This window comes from Rousettus aegyptiacus, unplaced genomic scaffold, assembly GCF_014176215.1.
Source record: "Rousettus aegyptiacus isolate mRouAeg1 unplaced genomic scaffold, mRouAeg1.p scaffold_m13_p_6, whole genome shotgun sequence".
In the NCBI taxonomy this organism is placed as follows: domain Eukaryota; kingdom Metazoa; phylum Chordata; class Mammalia; order Chiroptera; family Pteropodidae; genus Rousettus; species Rousettus aegyptiacus.
This window is the reverse complement of record NW_023416309.1, coordinates 81525060-81544614: the sequence shown is the minus strand read 5'-3', so window position 1 is coordinate 81544614 and position 19555 is coordinate 81525060. Positions and strand designations below refer to the sequence as shown.

The 19555-nt window shown below is 31.7% G+C and overlaps 1 protein-coding gene and 1 pseudogene across 12 annotated transcripts in view; both read right to left on the bottom strand.

Annotated features, from left to right (window-relative positions):
- Window positions 1–19555, bottom strand: part of NF1 (neurofibromin 1) — a 208471-nt gene that overhangs the window by 128961 nt on the left and 59955 nt on the right. For 7 of the 12 annotated variants that reach the window (XM_036222967.1, XM_036222961.1, XM_036222968.1 and 4 more), the window contains 6 exons: window positions 16427–16558; window positions 15624–15668; window positions 10982–11116; window positions 7434–7547; window positions 2660–2739; window positions 1039–1162 (listed from right to left, as the gene is read on the bottom strand). In XM_036222967.1, coding sequence (XP_036078860.1) covers window positions 1039–1162; window positions 2660–2739; window positions 7434–7547; window positions 10982–11116; window positions 15624–15668; window positions 16427–16558 — 630 coding nt within the window. The remainder of the gene's footprint in view (window positions 1–1038; window positions 1163–2659; window positions 2740–7433; window positions 7548–10981; window positions 11117–15623; window positions 15669–16426; window positions 16559–19555) is intronic. The other 5 variants (XM_016119150.2, XM_036222971.1, XM_036222966.1 and 2 more) reach the window with 1 other exon arrangement.
- On the bottom strand, window positions 9014–9132 carry LOC118604348 (annotated as a pseudogene).

Here is a 19555-nt window from a genome sequence, read left to right as displayed (position 1 = left end):
ATCTTCTCCTATAAGATTTTATCCTGTGCCATGACAGGATAATTGGAAGGTAACTCTTTTGAGATTAAGTTTCTCTGGACCAGTCAATAACAGTGTCAAGTATGTTACAAGAGTGACTTTCCTAACTGGTGTACTACAGATTCATTACTAGATTAATACTGATTATACTCTGGAGAATTACACCATAGGCAAGGGCACAAAACTCTGAACTCTAATCTCTTTCCTTATTTTAGGAATAATGCCAAATTCCACTATATTAACACAGTAAGTAAGATAAGCCAGATGTAAATAAACCCAATTCACCATTAGCCCATTTGTAAACAAAGAAAATTTAACAAGCTAAAAGATATACTGATAAGCTTATGAGTTTTTTACATTTAAAATTTCTCATAGTTATTTTTATGGATAAAATAATCATTGAATAAAGCACTCCCAAAACTATGCCATAATCGAAAATTTTAATTGACTAATTATAGAAACTTTATCCTAAAAAAAAATTTAAGGCTCTTTTCTATGCTCCAAAACCTTGTCGCCATGCTTCAATATTTCAGAATGAAACTTTTCACTCAAACCTAAGGAAGAAAACTCCTGATATTTTCAAGAGGTGAAACCTTTATCGCAGGAATATGAATAAAACTAGACGAGGACCCTCAAACCTCTTCCCTTCGGCTTCTTGATAGATAACATTCTCTGGACTAACCTAACCATCAGATCCAAATTTTATGTATGAACTTGAGAGGAGAAACAAAATATGCTCCTCAATCTACTTTGATTACAGCAGTCCCGACGCCTCCCAGGCTTGCTCCACAGAGTCCTGCTTAACTCAACTAATCAGGGTCGTGGCTCTAAGGCCAAAGTCTTGGAACAGATTTTTAAATGTTAATTTTGCAGCCACTGTCCTCTGCACATATTTCCCTTGAAGACTTTATAGGAGGGAGGGGCTAAAGTAGGACTTAATTTGGCTAATAACACTTCTGCAATCTCTTCCTATTACCATTCCAAATATTCTTCCATTTCTAAAGATGTCATTTTGCTTACCTTATTTTTAAGAAGAAATTTATTCCTGCAGATCAAAATTTCCCGCAACCATTTGAGAATCTCTGTGCTACTAAGCATTTGATGGCTAGTTAATTTCTTGCAGATGTAGAAAAGCATTTGCGAGCTGCAGTAATATAAAATTCATTATTACCAGCACTGTCAATAAATAATCTAATACAGATATAATCAGTATATAAGAATGGCATTCTCTCATAATGGACACAAGTTTAGAGAAGTTTATTTTCCCTTTGAGAATTTGTCTTAGGGAAATGGTTATGCCAAAACGTTAGTAGCACAATAATCAAAGGAATTAAGTCGATGGATTATGTAAAAAAATTCAAGTACTTCTAAGCTCCCTACCCCGTAACTCCCATCTATTTCATTTATGCATCTAGTCTTTGTAGAGGACACAAGAAGAAATAATAAACCAAATGCCAGATGGCACACAAACCAAGAACACTGGAGCACAGAGTCTCTAACAACTGCCTACAGGCCAAATCTAGCCCATCATTTGCTCTTGTAAATAAAGTTTCCGTGGGTGGCCATACCCATTCATTTACATATTGTCTGTGGCTGTTTTCACTTTCCAACAGCAGAACTGAATAGTTATGACAGAGACGATCTGGCTCATAAAGTCTACAATATTTACTACCTGGCCCTTTAAAGTTTGCTGATCCCTTCTCTGGACCTGTCTAACACAGTAGCCTCTAGTCAGACACATGTAGCTACTGAGCACGTGAAATGTGGCTTGTCCAATCTGAGATGTGCTCAAAGTGTGAAACATACAAAATTTTGAAAACTTTATGAGAAAAGAATGTAAATATCTCATTAATAACTTTTACATTGATTACATGCTAAAGTAATATTCCAGATATATATACTGGATTAAAATATATTAAAATTAGTTTTACCTGCTTTTTACTTTTTAATGTGGCAGTTAGAAAATTTTAAATTATGTATGTGGTTCATATTACACTACTTTTGAAGAGCACTGCTCCAGCATCAGAAATTTTACTCAGCTGCCAAGTGACTTAGAGAATCCACTTGTATGATGAGATAATGACAAAACCTGAAGCTTTATTTTCCTCAGTGCACTGCCTTTGTGCTCGCTAAAAGATAATAATTTATAAAACCTGGGAAATAAATTATAAAATTCTATATGTATTTTATGCCCCCTAAGCAGATGTTCATTATTAATCCATTCATCAAAAACACTGGTATATTTGAAAATTTATGAAAAATCATAGTTTAAAAAACTGGAGTAAACTATTAACATTACAAAATTTTAACATTAACCTTATTAACTAAAAATCAATTTAAAACAGTTATAACTACATAAAAATCTGAAATAAAAGAGAAATACCAACCAATAGTACTTACAGCAGGGTAATAAAATATAGTACAATTAAAAAATGTTTTTTCTAAATTGCTGTGACACTTCCTACAGTTAAAACAAGAAATGATCTAATAAATAAGTTCAAGTCAAATAAAATACAAAATCAAAAAACTTCTTGATGTATAAGTGAATAAACTTTAAAATAAACCAAATAATAGTTAATATTTTAAAAAAATATATAAAATAAAATTTTAAATTGAATTAAAAAAATAAAAGTCCATATACCTAATTTCCCAAAATGTTTCTACAGGAGCATCAGGATTCCATAAATCAATGCTATCTAACTGATGGAGAACCAGCAGAGCCTGAATTTTAAAAAAGAGAGAGAAGACTTATTCAAAAAGTTCTGGTAAACATAACACTGGAGTATTTATTTTACAAATGTTAATAATTGAGCTATTTACTGTAGCCTAAACTCTGAAGAACCCACACCTCTGGGGAATGATATAGAGAAATAAATCACTTTATTCCTATTATTCTTACCTAATATGGTAGACATGCATGAAATTAAATGACTGATGAATTCAAAATAGTAATACAAACATGTAAAAATTACTTTAAGATACAAACAAAATAATTTCAATAAGTATCAAAGAACTCTATGGAACATAAATTTAATCTCCAAGTAAGGAGAGCTTGCCAAAATTAATATACACAACAATATTTTAATTCTAGGCCAGAAAATAAAGTAGAAGTTATCTTTCTTGCCACAAATTCTTTTGGAACAGAAAAGATAAATTATTTTTCAAAAATGAGAGGAGAGCAAAACAGACTTCGAATTTCATAGCAGATGATTCATCATAAAATATTTCAATTGACAGAAATGAAATGAGAATTGGAATTTGGCTCACAGGACATGAACGGGAATTAAATTAATTTAAAATATACAACCTACAAAAACACTATTATGAAATAAATTAAAGCCATCAAAGGTATAAAGAGTAAAACTAGACTCTTCCTTCAAAAGGACCCTACCCTAACTCCAAGTCCACAATGCATCCCCTAGAGGCACGCTGTTGAGCTCTGCACATTCCTCTCAGTCCTTGGTCAGCATATTTGGCAATTCTTTACTCCCTTCTAAAAGCTTTTATTAAAAATTCAATGAAATGTTGTTTGGAACAAATAATGAGAAATGATTTCTTCTCTTAAAATTAAATCAAGTGTGTTAACTGCAAATAGTTGCACTGATAACTTACCTCACATTAGGAAAAAATATGTAAATGTCTAACCTTGGACCACTTTATAACTCCAAAAGTTACAAATTATTAAAGACCAGACCTACATTATCTTATTTCAAACATTTTACTATAATTACTTTTAGATATTTAGTATAAACTGCTATTCATTGCGAGAATCTTCAAAAATTATAGGTTATAACACATATCAAGAAAAAATGGCACCAATTAAGTCAATTTTGTCACTATGCAAAAATTTAGTAATAATTTACTGGCACTTTAAGAGGCAAATTATTTATATTATTGTTTGGCAAAACATTTTTTAAAATATTGAAAGAGAATGTGTTAGCCTTTTCCCTGACTTCATGTAATTGTTTTCCTTTTCATGTCCCCTTCCATTTTTTAGTTTTCTGCATATATTTTAACAAAGCTGTAAACATAGTACACCTATTTTACATTTCATAAATATTTTTCCATATTGCTGGGTGATCTGCATGTTTTAGTGGATGTTTAACAGTTCACCAAGTTAAAATATTCTCTTGGCATTGAGTATTAACCCATATTTAAAATTCTCCTAATATTCTATTATAAATAAGAGCAATAAGCACATAGGTATGTAGCTTTTTCCTTTTGAACTGTATTCAGAAGATTAAAAAATACAGGAGTGGAATTAGCTGCATCAAAAAAATGGGTATTTCTACAGCTCCTGCCAAGTACTGTCAAACAGCCTTCCAAAAAGAATGCAAGAATGGAATCGTTAAGTCCTGTTTCACTTTTGCAGACATACAAAGCAATTTTTAATAGTAGTTGTACTAATTTGCTGTTATACTAATATACTAATATACTAATTTATAAGACCAATAGCAACATACACAAATATAAGCAGTAAGTGCTGATGTTTTTGGTAAAATTGTACAGCGTAAACAACAAAGTAGCAAATCTTAAGTATATAGCTCAATAAAGTTTCACAAATACATATACCCCATGTAACCTGTACCTAGATCAACATTATCAACACTCAGAAGCCTTTTTCACATTATCTTGCAGTCATTAGTCCTGGACAAAGGTAGCCACTATTCAGATTTCTATCACCATAGATTAGTTTTGTCTGTTGCTTATTCATATAAAGAGAATTTTACAGCATGTCCTCTTTTGTGTTTGGCTGTTTTCTGAGAGATTATGTCTGTGAGACTCATCCATGCTTTACACTTAGCAGTAGCTCATTCTCTTTTCATTGTTATAATCAATGGAATGAATATAACCCGAATTATTAATCTATTCTGTTGATACATTTGTTTCCAGTTTTGGGGGCTATTACAAATTATGCTATTAATATTTTTGAATGTGTCTTTTGGTAAACATACATACACATTTCTAGTGGATACATACCTAGGAGTGGAATCGTTAAGTCCTGTTTCGCTTTTGCAGACATACAAAGCAATTTTTAATAGTAGTTGTACTAATTTGCTGTTATTGATGTCTAGCTTAATTTTCCTTGTAGTCACCAAAATAATTCTGAATGATTTCCATCCTTTAGAATTTGCTGAGATTTACTTTATGCTCAGGAATTACTGAACATTCCATATGTACTTGAAAAGAAAGTGCATTTATTGAGTGTTTGCTCTATATATGTCAAATAGATCATATCTGATAACTGTGTTGTTCAAATCTTCTATTCTTACTAAATTTTTTTGCTTGTTTATTCTATCAGATATTGAGAAAAGTATGCTCAAGTATCCCACTACAATTGGCTTCATTTCTCCATTTACTTTATATATTTTGAAGTTTTGTTGTTCGGTTCACATAGTTTTATTTCCTGCATGGATTGGATCCCTTTGTAATAATAAGATATTTCTCTTTACCTCTAGTAATGTTTCTTGTCTTAAACTTCACATCTATTTATTAGTCCACTTTCCTTGGGTTAGTTTCTATGGCATATTTTTCTATCCCTGTAGTGCTTACCTTCCAATGTCCTTATAGTTAAGCTGTGTCTCTTATAAAGACTACATAGTAAGATTTTTTGCACTTTTAGGTATTTACCCAAGAGAAATGAAAGCATATGTTTACACCCAGATTTGTACATACATGTTCCTAAAATCTTTATTTGTAATAGCCAAAAACTAGAAACAATGCAAATGTCCATTACCGTGCATGGATAAACAAAGTGTGGTACAGCCACACAATGTAACACTATAGCAATAAAAAGGAATGAATTGTTTAAAAAGGAATAAACTAATGATATAGGGAACCACAAAGATGAATGTCATTATAATCATGCTGAGTTAAAGACGACAGGGAAAAAAGTATATACTGCATAATTCCACTTATATAAAATGTAAACTAATCTATAGTAACAGAAAACAGATCAATGGTTACAAGAAAAGCATGGGAGCAGGTAGGGGGCAATAAAGGGAGAGAGGGAATGAGAGAACACAAAGAAACACAAGATAATTTTCAGTAGTGATGGACATGTTCACCTAAGTGGCCATTAACAAGTCAGTAAACTGTGATATAAACATGAACGAAATACCTACCAATAATAAAAAAAGGAACTAACACATGCAACAACATGGATGAATCTCAAAAACTTGCTGAGTGAAAGAAGCCAGACAAAAAGAAATATACCATCTGAGATTCCATTCATATGAACTTCTAGAACTGGCAGAACTAATTGATACTGATAGAAATCAGATCAGTGGTCTCCGAGACAGAGAGTAGGGGCACTGACTACAACAGACACAGGGAAACTTTCTGATGTGATCAGAAATATTCTAAATCTTATGTGATTTTATTATATGTAAATCATACCTCAATAAAACTGATTTAACTTAAAAACATATTTATCAAGTAACCAATACAAAAATAATTTTTTAAAAAGTCAACTGTATTCACGCCTACCAGGATGTAATCAAAAATACAAACAATAAAAAGTATTGGCAAGATGTGGAAATACTGGAACCCTCAAACACTGCTGGTGGGAATATGAAAAGATAGTTGCTTTGGAAAAGAGTTTGGCAGTTCTTCAAAAAGTTACCATATGATCTAGCAATTCCACTCCTAGCTATATACTAAGAAGTGTATCCATACAAAAACCTTTACATAAATTTACACAGCAGCATTATTCACATTAGCCAAAAAGCAGAAACCACCCCAATGCCCAACAATTGATGAATAAAGGAATAAAATGTGGTATACCCATACAATGAAATATTTGGCAATAAAGAATGCTACATGCTACAATACAGATGAACCTTGAAATCACTGTTACCAGGTACAAAAAGACACATATTGTATGATTCTACTTTATGAACTATCTAGAACAAGCAAATATATAAAGATAAACAGATCGGTAGCTGCCAGCGCTGGGGTCACAGAGAAGTGGGAAGTGACAGGGTTTCTTTTTGGAGTGACAAAATGTTCTGGGATTTGATAGTGGCAATGGTTGTACATCCTTGTGTATATACTAAAAACCACTAAATTGTACACTTTAAAATAAGCTTTATGGTGTGTGAACTGTATAGAGATTTAAAATTCAGTACATATTTTAAAATTCAAAAGTCAACTATAGTTAGAAAATTCTGAATTTTTTATTTAAGCATAAGAATCTGATTAATGTTGTTGCTACATAAAGTAAACCCGTCTTTCTCCATGGAATTCATAAAACAATGTATAGACACAAATACACCATTTCCGTATCTCTCTAAAAGATGTCTAGAAATTACATCTATCACTCACAGAAACTATACACCAAAAAAACATTGAGAATGCATACAGTTACAACCTTTCTTTCAAAAGCCTAGAAATTGTTCCCCTTACCCTCTTACCTCCATTGCTTCCTGAGCAATCTCTGGCATGTGTGACTGAGGGACCAGTTGAACAAGCCCTGTGATTAATTCTGCTGTACTCCCTTGGGTTTCAGGCCCCTGTTTTCTTGGATTCTACAAGGAAAAAAAGCAAACTTCAATTTTAAAAACTCATTTGACAGGAGCTAAAGGGAGAAGGGAATGTAGAGTGACTGCTAACATGTGCTAGGTTTCTTTTTGGAGTGATGAAAATGTTATAGAATTAGATAGTAGTGATAGCTACTATCACTATGTACAACCTTGTATATACTCAAAACCAGTGAACTGTACATTTTAAAATGGTGAATTTTATGGTTTGTGAGTTACATCTTAATAAAAATAATTGTGGAATTTTTTAATAAATCAAAACTGCTTTTAGTAAGGATTCTTAGTCTGCATCTATATTTATTCATTAATGTGAATAATGTTCAGAAAACCCTAAAAGAAAAAAAAAACTAGGCATTAGTTTTTCAATTAAGAAACTATATCAATAATATGAAGAGTAATTTTTTCTTCCAGCAACACTACAATGGCTAAATAATATACCTGTGGCTTGGAACTTACTGGTTTTGATCTTATAAATGATTGTGATCAAAGGCAAAGAACATGCATGTTGGACAAGGACTACACCATTACTCTGTGCAGCCCTCTACCCAAATCCATACAGGGCTAGAATTCACACCTCCAGATACCCATACCTCAGTCTTTTACATTGTAGAAAAACACTGTGTGCTAAGAAAAGCAAACTAGTGATATATATAAATGTGAATGTCTATCCACTTAAAGAGACTAAAATGCTTCTGGAAACTTGGGAGTATCTATTTAAACCTCAAGAATATATGCATCATTTAAGTGAGGCCAGTGGGGCCCATGCTCACATTTGTATTTGCTAACTACAGATTCTTTTCCATTATAATGATTAAGGTAAGCCCACACCTTAGCATATCTGTAATTCGAAACTGTTAGCTTATTTTTCTGATATTTACATTCAGTCATTAATAACCCTATAACACCCATTTATAGTCAGTTATTAATAATCTGATATCAAAGATACAACAAGGAAAAAAGATGCTTCCTACCCTCCTGGAGCATATAATCTGGTGGGAAAGACAAAGATCAATAAAATAATCAGACCAACATGTATTAAACCGCAACTGAGATAAGAACTATGAAGGTACATACTGCTAACAGGAAAATGTGGCAGTCAGAGACACTTCCTTAGGGCAGTGATAATGGTTCAGAATGAGCAGGAATTACTACGTGAAAAGGATAGGGAAGCAGCTAGTAAGCAAAGGAGACAGCAAGTGCAAGCACAAGTATAAAGGAATGTGGTAAGATGGAGTGAAAAATAGGCCATAATGACTAGAGTAAAGATAAAGAAAAATATGATGCTAGATGTGGCAGAAGTGGTAGGTGAAAGTCAGACTTTGCATGACCTTGTACCTCTATTTGGAGTTTAGTCTTTATCCCAAGAGCAATTTCAATTAAAAGGTTTTAAGGTGGGCAAGGGATATGATAAGATTTGCTTTTTAAAGAGGTTACTATAATTTTTTTTTTTTAAATGTCTACAGCACCTGGTCTTTTTAGGTGGTCTCCCATCCCAGTACTAACCAGGCCCAACCCTGCTTAGTTTCTGAGATCAGATGGGATTGGGCTTATTCAGGGTGACATGGCCATAGACCATGGACCGTGGCTCCACTAGGGCACAAACCCAGGACCTTCTGCATGTAAAGCAGATGTGCTAACCGCTACACTATGGAACCATATCCAAGATCACTATCATTTTAGTGAAGAGCAATGACAAGAGGGGGAGGTAGGAAATGGCACAATTAGGAGGCTTGAAAAAATGAAAGTAACGTAATTAGGACAGAGATGGCAATAGATAATAAGATAGTATTATTTTAAAAATACTACGATTGAGATCATTTAATAGTTATTCCTACATTTCTCCCATTTACTAAGATATAAAATTTTTATAAGAATAATACGGTCATTGAAGAAAAGTTATTTAACCACTAGATGGCAGCAAAAGCAATAATTTCAATTTTAAAAGACACTTTTACTCTACCTAAATCTCAAACTTGGAAAATAGCAGGTTTTATTCTTTCAGCAATACATTCACAACACATAAAGCACCAGTGACTTTGGTGCTTTTATTGATCCATGCAAACAGTGTGGTGCTAATATATAACATGCATGATGAAATAACACCATAAATAACTTGTGCTACATAAAAAAAGGGGGGGGGACAATATTTCATTATTTTTATAGTCTCACTGATAGATTTTATGGAATTTTTCCATGTCAAAGTTTTAACAACTGATTCTATTAGACTCACAAATTTGAATGTGCTTTTCAAACAGTTTGAAATAGCATGGGCCTTCTTTTGAGATCACTAATCCTTTTGGGAATTCTCTCTCCTTCTGGTTCTCTCCAGAAAAAATACTCAAATGAACACATTTTTTTTAATTCAAGAGGTTCATAGAACTCTTGAGACTATGGATATCAAGTTATGAACCCCTATAGTAATTTGAAAAATATGCTTTCACAATTCAAAGTACCTGAGCACTTAAGAAGCCTATCGCTGAACAAAGTAATAAAAAATCTTCCTAGATGCTGCTCTCCAGAGACTGGAGAAACTCCACAAACGTTAACCATGGTATCCTCTCTCTGAAATTCACCTCATATAACTGTTACATCTAGGGTATTAATAATGTTAATGTTAACTATTTTGTTAATAGTAATAAAAGCTAACATTTATTTGTACTTATAAATTTATTATACATTGTTCCTAAAAACATGACATGTACAATCTTAATCTTCCTAATCTCTGAAGTAGGAAATATTATTATAATATTTCACAAAAGAAAACTAAAGAACAGAGAGGTTAAATAAGTCATCCAAATCGCATAGCTACTCTGTCTCCAGAGCCCATACTTTTAATCACTTCATATAACTATCACTCATTTGTATCTGTTAGTTCTTAATTATTTTGTGCACCTCAGTCATGATCTCTGGAATCTAATACCATCTGAAGCTGGAAGAAACGAGTTATGAGAACCACACCCATTTTCATCTCCTCTTTCCCAACAGAGAATTTGTAGGCAAAGCCAGTGATAATATAAGTAAGGTTAATAACAGGAAGAACGGAGGATAGAAAAACTAAATGGTTTGGCAATAGCAATTGAAAATTTAAAAAACCTAACCATATACCACATAGAAAGCACTCTGATTTACGGTTGCTTCATCACCTTCACTCCCATCCCAGGATAATGCCTGAATAATATATAATCTGGTAACGGTAAGGACAAAAGATCTTATCAAAGTATGTTAAAGGAAAACAAAGAAGGTAAAGAAATCTAATTATATTAGTAGTCTCCATAAGTTAAGTTTTCTTAGAGATATCTTCAAGCACGATAAAAAAGAATCGGTAAGTGTTTAGCTAACAGTTACATTCAGGGTCTCAGAATTTCAGTTAAACCAAACTAAGTTTGTGTAATAATTTCAATGTGTTTCATAAAAATACTTACACAAAGCAACAGCTTTGGATCTGCATGAATTAGTTTCACCATAGACAAGAGAAGATACTTGTAGCTTCTTGTTTCCAGGTCTGTAGGTTTCTCTTTAAATTTAAGGCTTGTTACTTTTTCTTTAAATGTAAGACTCTAAAAACAAAAACAAAAACATGACATCACTTTGTTAGAATCAGACACTGTTGAAGATAAAAGCTATCTAATTTTTTAAAATAAATTTTTAAAAACTTTGAAAAAATAAACATTTTATACCACTAAAAATGTATTAGTAGAAACATTCAATAGTAAGTATAAGGTTAATGTTAAGCTTAAAAAACAAATGAAAATTATTTTTGCAACACTGAAATTATTCTTATAAAATTTAATCAAGTTTAAGTGAAAATATATTAAAATACTAAAAGCTTTAACATCAGGTTGACTCCTTTGTACAAAAACAACTTTCCAAAATGTGAAAAAATTAGGGATAAAGTACTTAAGTCTATAGCTCTCAAAATACACTATTCAACCAAGTAATAACTATCCTACAAACATATACACAAATATTTCATAAAAACTATGACATTACCAACCGTAAGTTATATCATTACTATATGTACCACAAGGGATGAAAAAACACTGTCAACTGTCAGACACCAGATAAAATGCACTCTCAATTTCAGAGATGTTAAAAACTAAGTTCTTATAATTGATGAAATATACTATATAGGCAATCTCTGTACTTAATAGTTTAAATCATAAGTTTTGCTTTTTTTTCTACTGCACTCCATCTCTCTCAAGTTACATAATTCATGTACTTTGTCTGAAGAACACTGATAAAACAGAGAAAGAACTCTTTGAGAAAGATTAAATCATGGAAAGTGTATTTCAATTACAGAGATACTACTGCAGACCCTGTGTTGGTATTTTAATTATAGATGTTATTCAACTCAAAATCCAATAATCATATTCTGGATCCAATATCACCTTTCTCTTTATTCTTATAAAATATTTCCACTTTTCCTTTAAAAGGACTCAAAAATATCTGGTTTAAACAGGTATACTTTTATGTAAGCATATAAACAAATACCTAAATAGAATATCCAGCATCTGTGCACCTGTAATAAAAATGTCCAAGTGAACAGGCTGTCTTTCAAAGGTAATAAGTAGAGATGTATATCTGTAACACACAAGCACTATTCTCAATGTTTAAGTGTGAGAAATATATTTGTTATTATACCCAAGAACGCTGAAGGTTTTTGGTCCTCAGAGGGGAAGAAAAGCTATTTAACCTACACATTAACACTGAAGAAGGTCACTACAGAGACATAGCAAAACTTAGAAAATACGGTTTGCTTTTATATTTATAATGCCACCACATAAGTCTTACCAGATGTACTCATTAAACTCCATTTTTTTTCCATTCTAAGTAGAGATAACACTTTAGATCCAGGTGAAACTTTCATTGAACGAATTTATTTACTAAGATGTAACTAAGTGTAACTGCTCTTCCCTGATGCAGCAAGGCACAGAAATACAGATCAAAGGACAATTCGCAAATATAAGAATTCTCTTATTTAGTGATTCTTTCCCAAAAGTAAATAGTTAATTATGTCATCTCTTGATCTCAGGTATCAGCAAATAAATTTTGTTCTAGTATTGCTGCCTAATACGGGATAAAACTTGAAAACTTCAAATAAAATTTTCAATTCAAATACCTTTTAATTAATGACCATTAGGTCAATATAAAGATAGGAACAATTTGCTAAAGAAGAAATATATTTCTTAACTAAAATGTAAGAAAAATAATCCATTCATTAATTTATTAATGGGTTTCCATACTGCAGATATTAGTAGAAATCCAAGGTGGTAAATGAGCTTTGGCCAAAAAAGAGAGGGAGTCATGCCCAGGAAAAAAATTCATTAATCCAAGTATTCAGGCGATTATTAAGAATGCAAATCATTTGTTAATTTATTTAAAACCGTTGACTAAATTATGGGCATGTAAGGAACATCTGCCAAGCCAGGATCTTCTTTAAGAAGCAAATGTGCAGAATATATATATATTTGTGAAAATTCATACATTATTAACAGGGTCTCTTTGTTTTAAAACAGTGAATGATTAGTGCTAAGATAAATCAAATTTTAAAAAATATTACCAAACTACAAAATGGAGAAGCTCTAGCTCAATGTTCATATGAAAAAGGCTACGGAGTTTAAATGATTTAAGTTTCAATTTAAGATAATAATGCAACCTTAGACTGTTTAGTACAAACATGGTATGTAGACACAGCAGGTTAACAGCTTTCAGGAATTATTACACATCTGGAAGACTAAAATCAGATCTTAATATGTCATTTTAATTGGGGGAAAAAGAAAAAACAGTAATAGGTTGAATTATCTCCAGAAAAGAAAGAAAAAAACCAGATGGAGGGTTCTGAAAGCAGGTCAAGTTAGAAATTCATTCATTCATTCAACAAATATGTACCAAATGCCTACTATGTGCCAGATACTGTCTAGGGGCCAGAAATTCAGTGCTGGACTAGCCAGACAAAGCTCCTGCTTTCACCAAGCTAACATACTAGTGAGGACAGTTGAATAACAGGATAGACACTGGAATAAATAAATGTTGACTATTCACAAACCATGTGACTGTGTGTCATTCATTTAACATCGTTCGTGCCTCAGTTTCCATAGCTGTAAAACCAGATCAAACACAACACACACACACACACACACACACACACACACACACACACACGGTTTTACAGAAAGCAGAAATAATAAAATCTTTTCCAATGCTATAATGACATAAAAACAAAAGAACCCTTAGGAGTATACGATAACTGTATTCAAATATCTGCCGTGCTATCTTATGTAAAGATTAGAAAGAAAACAGTTGACTAATTGAGCATATACCAAGTAACACAGTGGTTCTCAACTAGGGGCAATTTTGTCCCCCAGGGAATATCTGGAAACATTTTTGGTTTTCATGGTGAGTGGGGTATGGGTGCTAATGGGATCTAGTGGGTAGAGGCTAGAGATGCTGCTAACCCCCACATTGCACAAGACAGTCCCCTACCACAAACAGCTATTGGTTCCAAAATGTCAACAGTGCCAAGGTTGAGAAACCCTGATGTAATGTATTATCTCTAAATCATTTATTACGTATATTCAGCTATGTGTTTCCAGACTTCTTGACACCTGTAGTGAGCACTTTATTAGAAGTTTTCAAGCAAGAGCTAGGAGACCAGAATCTCTGTGAAGGAAAGTGCTGATGTCTGTGTATAGTGTCATGCTCCCCTGGCATTAACACTGTGTCTGGCAGTGAGTGGGAGCTCAATACTTCCACATTTGTTGTCTGATCATTTACTCACCAGGTTTAAGAGGAGCAAGATTCACCTTAAGCATCATCCAAATTCTAAAATGTTCTTATTCTAAAATATTTCATATTAAATTTGCTAATTATTTTCCTTGGGAAGAACAACAGCCAGAAAACAGTCCTTTGGCCACTATGTACAACTATATACATACGCGTAAACTTTTATACATATACAAATACATGAATATAAACAGCTTAATGATGATTTTGAAAATCAAATGTGTACTGATACTTTCAGAGAACAATTAAAAATCAAAACTGAATTCTTATCACAGTTGTCCTTGGACCAAAAGAAGTCTAGTTATGGCTTTTATAAAATAGTTATCAATAGTAGAGTACATAGCTCCTAGAATCAGCTCATAACTAGGGCTACAAAGTATAATAACTTCTAAATGTAGAGAACATTTTCAGACTACAAATCAAATTTTTTCTTGTCCAAAAAAATGATTTAGTTTCATTTTCTTTCGGTCCACATACACAGAAAATTAAATTACGAAAGCTGGTAAACTGGATATTAAAGTTAAATTGGAAGTGAATATTAACTTTCCACCAATTTCTATTATTGGAGGGCTTTAATTTTCTACCTGAAGAGGTAGAAAACTTAAAACAAAAAATCAAATGAAGTTCTCTACCTTCCCAAAAGATATCTGGAACGAATAAATAAATCATTAAATAATTTTTAAACAATTTATTCCAAGTCATTTTCTAAAATTTTTAAAATAATATCTAATTAAATAATTTTAAGTAGCGATTATTAATGTTTACCTCCAACTAACTTACACTTAGCCTGAAATTTTCAATTAAAAAAAAATTAAGTACTTGGCATTACAAAAAGTCAACTGAAAAACAGCTTTGCATTTTATTTAATAAAACATCATTGCCATGCTCTTTTGGCTATCATTTCTTAGGCTATATAATCCCAAAATATATGGTAAGGCAAGCTTCTTTCTCTATTTGAACATCTAAGATAAACAATCCTCAAAAACAATTACTGACAACTGGATAAGAGTGAACTACAACTACATAAAACATTGACTAAGGGAATTTGGAAAATATTTTCTTGACTAAGGGAATTTAGAAAAAGAGAAGCATGCCAGAAAGGAAGTTGTTTTAAATTATTTTGTAAGTGTGAAATGGCTAATCTACTAGATAAAACCGAAAGGTAAAAACATGCTACATTTTCATTTCAAATGATATGATGTGACTATTACGGTAACTATACACAGAAAAGTCAAAGAAACCAAGGACTTTTCTGAGGTAGTTACAATGGGATATACTTACAGCCACAGAAGCCCACTGCCATGCAAAACAGTGACTGGTTGGCATCTGATCATGTGAGCGACAGCAGCCAAAAAGAATAAAACATAAGAAGCAGAAGACAAAGTACCACCAATCAATGTCAAGAGTTGCCATGTAGAATACTCTCGCTAAACATAAATACCAAGAAATGACTGACACAATCCTATAATTATCTATTTAAATAGGGTCCATTTCAAATTCTACATTAATAATACTAATCTTTGAGAATACTTCATTTGAAAAGTCCATTTTTATTAAGGTTAAACAGTCAAACTTCAATATCAAAGTGCCTATCATATTTAAATGCTCAGAGCATGTCTGCTAAAATATAAAATTTGTATTTTAAATAAAAATTAAAACCTTTATTTCTAATTTCCTATGTGCGATATTCAGCATACAATCGGCAAAACTGTGCATTTGCAGAAACATTCACTCTAACCCAGAAGTCAGCTTCCCTCAATCATTCCCAAAAGAGGAGGAGCTAATCAAAATATTTTGATTAATAAGGAAAAGTTAAAGTAAAAAGAAACTTTAAAATGACAATAAAATTTTAATAGCGTTTTGTGAAAAAAATTCCTCTAAGAAAATGTTCGACTCACTGAAATAGTGGAAAACAAACATCATAAACTAGTATTTCAACAATACTGCAGTATACAACATACCATAATACTTATAGAAAAGAAGACTATTTGATTTTCTAAAATTATCAAAACAGCAAGAATGGGATAAAGACACTGAAAATGCAATAGGAAGAATGTGGATTAAAAATTCATGATTAATCTTACCGGTGCCATTCGTATTGCTGGGTGTGCTCCACAGCCCTGCACTGCTTTATGAAGTGTTTCACCAAACATATTTCGGAGTTCAACTGAGTGACAATATACAGCATCAATCTTAGGCCACCAATCCAACGCAGACTGGACAAAAACAGATACCATTAAGAATGGAAATGTACAAATTTACTTAAGTTATATGCTCTGGTTATTACTATAATTTTTTATCCTTTTGTGAGAAACTTTCTAAAACCATGCAAACATACACCATGATTTCCAAAGTCTTCAAGTAATATCTTTAATTCGAACCATATGTCTATTTTAAAATATAATAATAAACGAGACAAATTGCCTGCTTCATGAGCATGAGCATATATAGACTGTCTCTTCTCACTAATAAGTTAGTGAACTTGAAAAACAAAAAATCTTTAGAGATCTGATTCTGTAGCCAATCTTTTTTTTCAAGTTTAATGTTTTACACATTGCTGAAACATATGTACATATTTCTATATTTTCCCAGATTAAGAATATGATTATTAAAGTTTTAAAAGAGATTAGTGGTTCAACATAATGTTGAAGGGATATGCCTACAGACAACAATGATAATTACAACATGAAATTAGTAAATGAGATAAGCTATTAGTAAACCTATAATCTTAAACTGATATAGAATGATGGTACAATACATGAAAAGACTAATGATCACCACAAAGACAAACTGATCACAGCTAAACATTTTTAAAGGTAATTATTTTATGTAAATATTTTTATATTTCAGTTTAATTTACTTAGCTTGATTCCAGTTTTTAATACCTATTTTATCTGAAAGTATATCTTTAACTTTTACATTAAAATAAATTAATTACATTATAAAAAATGACAATTATGAAAATCACCAAAACTATAAAGTTTGTCTATCAGTTAATACAAAACTGACTGGATGTATATTCATTACACACAGAATGTATGGAATGGGATGACTTCAAATACAGGCTTCCAATTCATAATACTCCTGCTATAGGTAACACCTTAAAGAACAATTGAAATAGGAGATAAGGAGGATTTAATAGCTTCAGATCCTACTCCCAGGTTCCTTCTTATTCAAAACTAAGTTAAATTCTCAATATTTCATTTCTTCATTCATAATTCTTAGAATATTTTGAGTAGCATCAAGTTATATTACTTTAACCCAAAACATTAGATTACAAACTCTATTTACTGAATAGTAAATTATACAACCAATTTACAATACACAATTTGACTACTGAACTACACTTAGGAAAGGAAAGACTCTAAAGCTGTGAGGGAAGAAATACTTCTTTTTGGATAATATGCTTGTTTATGCTTTTTCCTCAACTCTTACTTTATTTAAGCTTATTCATAACAAATGATCAAGTTTTAGTTTGGTTATATAATGGATTATATAAACTTTGGTCCATTTGGTCATCTGACTTGCCCAGGCAATTAACACAGCTTGATTTCCCTATATTTACAAACTTATACAACTTATATTAATCAGCTTAAAATAAAAAAGGCTGAATATCACAAAATGCATTGAGATAAGGGTCCTCCTCACTCTACTGACCCTGTAATATCTTGTCAAAAACTGATTAACTAAAGAGACATGTATCCCACATAACATTCTATTGAAATTATGTCATTTTGGTAGCGGTTGAAACTGTATTGTGCTACCAGGTGCACTCAATAAAACAGCTTTACTTTAACTTAAGTTTGGGTGATTTTCATAATTGTAACTTTTCATAATTTATAAATTCAGTCATTTTAAAGATATACTTTCAAATAAAATAAATACTAAAAACTAGATATCATGTAGTTGGTAAAAAATTTAGTGTTTAGAGCAAGTTACTAAATGCATCCTTTCTGAAACTAGTCAATTAAAGTAGACAATCTTTTTCCCCCTTACAACACTAAGTTTATTGCCAAACAAATGGCAATACTTTTACAGTATGAGCAAACTATGTGGCAATTCTTCAAGAGATAACTTAAATAAATTTGCAAATGCCTTGGAAATAATTTCTTCAACCAAAACCTGTCAGTATAAAGAGACCATCTCATTCTCAATATGTGAACTATCCATAGTAAACTACAATAAACTGCCATAAGGAAAAAACAATACTAAGTACTATACCAGCTATAGCATGTTCTACTGGCGGCTAAGATATTTGGCTCGTATATGAGTATATTATTTCTTTAATTTCCCAATTATAACAATATATCTAACTTAGCCTAAAGGAAGCCTATAAAGAGTAAATTCTTAACAGAGACCTTGTAACTACAATTCTTCTCTTACAGCATAATACAAAAGGTAACAGTACTATGAGTACCAGTTTCGAAACTGATGAAAGCTTACATTATAATAAAATTCAAATAGTATATTTTTTGATTTCTTAAACGGCAGCAACAAAATATTTTAGATCTAACACTGTACTTATGAATTGAGTATGTTTCATGAAAACAAAACAAAGAACTGCAAATATCATTACTACTTCTATATAAACCCTCAAAAACACATCAGTAAAATTTTATTTTATTTGAGAATGTGGTAATATTTTTTTTTTAATCTGTGAATTCGCTAAAGAACCACAGAAGAAGAAAACTTGTGAGGTGTACTGAGCCAAGAATCATTTAAAAGGAAATCTTACACTAAAAATGAATGTAAGGAGTCCAAATGTGTAAGAAAAATTTCATGTGATTTCAAGACAAAATATTGCCATCTTCAGTGAGATTCCATAAATTTACATATTTACTTTATTAATAGTCCTTTTCAGTCAGAAAGTACTTCTGACTGATTAGCCTCAAACTATTGGCCTCAAACCAAAGGGGGGGGAACCCTAAAGAGAAACAATTTATCAAACAATTGATAAATTATAAAGTATTATCTAAGGTATAACTTTAAAAGATACTTTATAGACTCAAATCTATGCTCCTTTTCAAGCTATTCATTGAAAAGTTACTCTGATATTTTAATATTTTAACAATTAGTCAGTATAGATTTTTCTTTATAAAAATGGATTTCATATTGATGTGATTTCTGATACAGACACACTCCACCTTCACACATGCAGTACTCATCAGAGTATAGAAAATGCACAACCACTTCACCATGTACACTGAGGCATG